This window comes from Physella acuta, unplaced genomic scaffold (genome assembly GCF_028476545.2).
Source record: "Physella acuta isolate Inbredline_101_S28 unplaced genomic scaffold, ASM2847654v3 ptg000751l, whole genome shotgun sequence".
In the NCBI taxonomy this organism is placed as follows: Eukaryota; Metazoa; Mollusca; class Gastropoda; family Physidae; genus Physella; species Physella acuta.
The window spans coordinates 219,784-225,783 of NW_026732269.1; the positions used below are offsets into that span (position 1 = coordinate 219,784).

A 6,000-nucleotide genomic window follows, 5' to 3' on the forward strand; every position below is an offset into this window, starting at 1 on the left:
AAAACAACTTTAAACATGATAAAAACACTCATTAGACAACAATGAGAGTAGGTGAGGTAGAAAATAAATGGACAGCTGACAGCAGCTTGGGCACCCGACCCAGCCCCACAGCCGTGCTATGGACAGCCCCGTGGCAACGGTTCCATGCTTGCCACTACACAAGTGCAGACTTTTTCGAATATCATTAAATAGGCAATGTTATTTTATACAGAATGAATTTCTCTATCGGTCAGTATGCATTAAATTTGAGGGACGTGGTTTTTTAGTTATTAGCTTCCTACAGTTGAGCCGGGTACTGGACGGTGGGCTACGAGTTTACCTTGCGTTCAGTGGGGTGGAGATTACGCCTGGTGAGAACCGAAGACAGAAGCGACCGATACCCAAGCCAGTAAGTGTGAGTTGGTCGTTCTGAGGTCTGCCCTGAGCTGGTGGTGTCCGTAAAATAAAAAGTGATTGGCTTCTAAAGTGGATTGGGATAGTCGTATAGTTAAATTATTTGATTACTAATTTAATCAGAGCAGAGCTGGCTAAAATACTTTAATATGTTTTGTGCGAAATATCAGTATGTTTTTAAGTATATTTTTTTTTCATATTTAAAGCTATTTTTTCAAATCAAAAATCAAATGTGTATATCTAATCCCAATCAAATGCCAAAATATTGAAATAAAAATGATAGCGGCTCTTTAGAAACTGGGAACTTTTGTAAATTGTAACTTTTAGCTCTTCCAATTCAAAAGGTTGCCGACCCCAGCCGTAGCGAAATTAATACCCCATTTCTTGTTTGTCAGTCGTATTTAATACAAAAAAAACCTAACATGAAGGTTAAATGAGCTGATATTGATTTTTAAAAGAACTTTCAATTATTATAAAAACAAATATTTTTAATTGTAAAGGTTTTTATTTTTAAATTATAGTCAAATGGTAATTTTAGTACTTAAGACATATAACGTAAACAGGCTATTATAAAAATAAATTATATTATAATAAAATATTTATCATACATGTTTGTTTTGTTTTTCAACCGTTGAACCGTTGGCTGCCTTTTATATATAGATGCGAATTGACTCTAATTTTAATACTCAATATTGCAAACATTGCAGTATATCTAAACTAACACTATAACATACCCAACAATTTAGCTAACACTAATCAGACACAAACATCACTACAGTTCTTATGATCATTCTAAGAAAACATAAAACTTCATCTAACAAGACACTACCCATACTATACAACCAGAGGCGTAGCAAGGGGGGGGGGACATGTCCCCGGGCGCCGACTTTAGGGGGGCGCCAAAACTTCAGCCAAACCTAACATAAATCAAAACTTCAGCTAACTCTAACATAAACACAAACTTCAGCTAACCCTAACATAAATCAAGACTTCAGTTAACCCTAACATAAACACAAACTTGAACTAAACCTAACAAAAACGCAAACTACAGCTAAACATAACATAAATCAAAACTTCAGCTAACCCTAACATAAATCAAAACTTCAGTTAACCCTAACATAAACACAAACTTGAACTAAACCTAACAAAAACTCAAACTTCAGCTAACCCTAACATAAATCAAAACTTCAGCTAACCCCAACCAAACTCAACCAGTATTACCCCCCCCCCCCCCCTTGTGTTTCCCATCCAGGCCAGCCTGGGCTGGGTGTACCTGGTGATGGGGATCCTGGTGGGCTCAGCTGTCATCCCCATCACGCTGTCCATGTTCTGGCAGAGGCTGACCTCTATCGGGATGACGTCAGGGTGTGTAGGTGGCGCCGTCATCGCCATCTCGGTCTGGCTGGGCGTGGCATCCAAGTACGAGGGTGGTCTCAAGAACTGGTGGAAGAGTACAGGTGAGTTATGTTGTGAAGGTTTCAGATGGTGCCACGTCACACTTTTTTCATTATAAAAAAGAAATGTTAGAAAACAGATATTGGACGTGTTTTACGTTTTAGAAAACTGTTTTAATAAATTGTAATAGGAATTGTTTAAAATAATCTATTTTGACAGAGTTCAGACAAGAGTTTGGAAAAATATCGATGTCTAAAAAAAATTCAACTGCAATTTTGAGGGGTGTTGTAGGCTGATGTGTGACGTCATTTTAGGGGGGGGGGGGGGGCTTTTTGTGACGACTTGTGACGGAGGGGAGGAGGTAAAAATCGTCCAAAAAAGCGTGACGTCATTTATGGATGACCCCAGAGAGAGAGAGAGAGGCTAACAATGCACCTGCATAAACCTAATAACTCATCCGTTAGCACAAATGTTCATCTTAGAAGAAAAAGTTCAATTTTGAAGGATACAACAAGCTTTTTAAATATTTGGGTACGGCTAATCGGTTTAAACTCACTGACTTGTGTTGGTATCCGGCACCAGGTGTTTAGCTGTGTTAGATGTGTCCAGGGTAAAGACAAAATGACTGACAGTACGTATATCACAACGTTATAAAGCTTTTTGTGATCATTATATGAGTATGCTGAAATGGCGTGGTCTGGTACTAGACTACTAACCTAATGTCTTCAGTTCGGATCCCGTGCGCGAGAGCGTAGTGCGACTCAAAGTCCACCAAATCTTATAACTGCCATCTGTCCTATTGACCGGTGTTGTAGTCCAGATGTCACCCATACCCCTTCCGATAATGGATATATATATATATATATATATATATATATATATATATATATATATATATATATATATATATATATATATATATATATATATGTATATAAGGCACTTAAACTATAGGGATTTTGTTGTCACCCCTATCCAGGAGAGTCACTTGTGCCTTATTATGTATGTCACTATAATAACCTGAATAAGGTATTAAACTATGTGTAACCGGTCCACACACCCCGCCCCACGACATTGTGACGCCACTGTGCACCTGTAGCCCTGTTGAAAGTCTTGCCTCGTCTTGCAGGCAGTGAGGTGGCGATGCTGAGTGGAAACGTGGCGGCCATCGTATCCGGTGGCGTCATCACCGTCGTGGTCAGCTACTTCACCAACAGGTACTATGACGTCAGCATGGGCTACGAGATTTGGGAAAACACGCGAGACATCGACAACCCCTTGACCCCGTGGATGGAGAAGCACCAAAAGTAGGTCGAACGTGTCTTTAGTAGGTCAACATGTTGTTGGTATTTGTATATCTATCAGATGTATTGTTAGTAGGTCCAGTTTCATGAAGCTAGCTGAAAGAAAATACCAAAAAAACATTGTATTATCTTAAAGATAATAGGGCTGGTAAGTAGGTCACCAGCCAGTTCTATGGCTCATACAGGTTTTATTGAGCCGTAGAACTGGTTGGTGACCTACTTACCAGCTCTAATACTTAAAACTAATAGCTAAAGAACTAGTAATTGGACCTATATCAGTAAAATAAGCAGTCATTAAAAAGTCATAAGCATGAGAAAGGTGTATTGTTTTCTCAGAGAATTGAACCTATCCCAGAACCGACAGTTAGACAACCGACCATCTTTAGAGGAAGTCCAGCAGGTCCATCGTCAGTCTTACGTCATGGCCTACTCCTTGTCCACCGTCTTCTCTGTCGTCATCCTCATCTTGTGGCCGGCACTGATGGTCATCGTGGGGGTGATGACCTTAGAACAGTTCACCTCGTGGGTGAGTGGTGGTGGTGGTGGTTGTGGTGGTGGTAGGGTGGTGGTGGTAGTGGTGGTGGTAGTGGTGGTGGTGGTAGGGTGGTGGTGGTGGTGGTTGTTGGTCTCTGAGATGGCAGGTAGATGGCAGACGTATGGGGTTAAATTGTTAGATGTCAGTGGATTATATCTGTATTTGTGTCTATACGTGTTCATGTGTCTCTATATGTCCATGTGTCTATATCCGGTGCCAGGTGCGACTGTCTGAGGTGTGGGCGTGTCTTGCTATGGTCGTCATGATTGTCCTGCCCCTGGTCAACGAGGTGTGGGACGTCTGGTCAGCCTTGACCCAGCGAAATAAGGTCGGTGATACTGTTAAATTAATGGGGCAGTGTTAAATTAATGGGGCCAGTGTTAAATCAATGGGGTCACTGTTAAACCACGACTGATAAATGGTGAAAATGTTAAATGGTGACAGTTTTGAGTAAATGGCAGTAGTTCTAAACTAATGATGACAGTTAAATAAAAGGTTAAAGATACCTTTTTTTACAGTTTTAAATCAATGTCCACTTTGTCAAATAAATAGTGACAGTGTTAAATATAGTGTCAATGTTGGGCTGATTTGTAAAGTGCTAAATTAAATGGTGCCAGTTTAAAATAAAAAGAGACATCTTTATCATTTCCTTTATTTAAACTCAAGTTATTATTTCAGGTGGGTGACCAGGAAATGTTCATCGACGCAGAAAACGAGCGCACAAAACTCTCAACCCCCTCGGTTCCAGACTTCAAGACCGCACGAGGGGTGAAAAAACGAGGCATCAGCTTCGAGGCGAATCACCATGGCAACGAGGACGCGCTGTATACCATCACAGACAATGAAAATGGTCCAACTTCTCACAGCGTGCGGCTCAGTTCTACGGAAAACGTCAATGGCTTGCGGAATTCTGGTCATGACGTCATAACCTCCCATGACGTCAGTGTTTACCATGACGTCACTTTTGCTCGTGAGAACACCGCCACGACAAGCAGCTCACGCGCAGGGGTTAATGAATTCGTCGTTCAACATCCCAACGCTAACGACTCATTAAATAACGTCCAGCACGTTTCATTAATTAACGACATCAACTCAACGCCCTCGTTGCACTCAATAGCTGACTCAGGAGGGCAACAATTTAAAGCTGACGTGTACAAAGCGACCAGCCCGCCTGTCACACAGCCGCTCGCGTCTGGCACCGGCCTGTTCAGCGGCGTCCATGTTAGAACCAGCCCATTACGTCATAACCAGACTTTCAGCGACCTGACCCCGGCGTCCGACCTTCGAGAACATTCGGAGGACCACAGACATGCGTCCTCCCCGGAAACTACCGATGCGGACGATTTGTTGTTTTAGAGAATGGTTGGTCTGTCAGCGAGGTGGCTGTCATTCAACATCCGTTATGTGCCGTCCGTTATACAGCGTTTCTCTTTCTAACTGAGTTCAGGGTTTTTGCCAAATGTCAGGTATTAGATGACATTTGATCAGTAGATGTTGCATGACATTTGATAAGTAGATGTTACATGACATTTGATAAGTAGGTGATACGTGACATTTGATAAGTAGATGCTACTTGACATTTGATAAGTAGATGTTACTTGACATTAGATAAGTATATGTTAAACAACATTTAATAAGTAGGCTACATATTACATTGCATTTGATAAGTAGATATTATATGACATAGGTGAACTAGATATTATTTGACATTTGTAAAAGTAGATACTAGATGACATTTAGCAACGTGAAACGGAATATAAGTCAAAACATTTTTATTTCAGCAAGCAATAGCGAAAATTGTTTTAATGAAGAATAGAAAATTTCTAATAAATGTTTGAAATTCGTTTTCCACAAAAAGAATAATAAAAATACGTTTTCATACATCAAATATGAAAAAACTTTTACAGGAATTAGGACTACCGATCATGCTTAACTATACGAAACATTTTTGTAATGTTATATCTCAAACACCGTTAAGGGGTCGGCGTGGTCGAGTTGGTAAAGCTCATGGTTGCTGAACCGAAAAGTCTCGAGTTTGAACCCTCGGGCAGATGAGGCTCTTCTAGGCTCTTCCAAAATCAAACAATTGTAGTTTGTTCTAGGTCGGACAAATTTCCAATTTTTACCCGGGAACAAACTTCCGATTTGCACCCCCCCCCCCCCCTCAAACTTTCGATTTGCACCCCCCTCAAACTTTCGATTTGCACCCCCCCCCCCTAACTTTCGATTTGCACCCCCCCTCTCATACTTTATATATATACCGAGGGGTCTATGGGGGGGGGGGGGGTTATGACCCCCCTAACCCCCCCCTGCCTACGCCACTGTCTCATATGTGTTGAGTAGAAGTTAATTGGATGTTATAAAACATTTCTC

General features: G+C 41.1%; 1 protein-coding gene across 1 annotated transcript in view; it reads left to right on the top strand.

Moving 5' to 3' along the window:
* LOC131950305 (uncharacterized) overlaps nucleotides 1–4,983 on the top strand; it is a 43,561-nt gene extending 38,578 nt beyond the window's left edge. Inside the window, 5 exon segments of the mRNA XM_059312410.1 lie at nucleotides 1,646–1,854; nucleotides 2,922–3,095; nucleotides 3,429–3,618; nucleotides 3,848–3,955; nucleotides 4,306–4,983. Of these exon segments, the coding sequence (XP_059168393.1) occupies nucleotides 1,646–1,854; nucleotides 2,922–3,095; nucleotides 3,429–3,618; nucleotides 3,848–3,955; nucleotides 4,306–4,983 (1,359 nt within the window).
* Nucleotides 4,984–6,000: the final 1,017 nt, after the last annotated feature.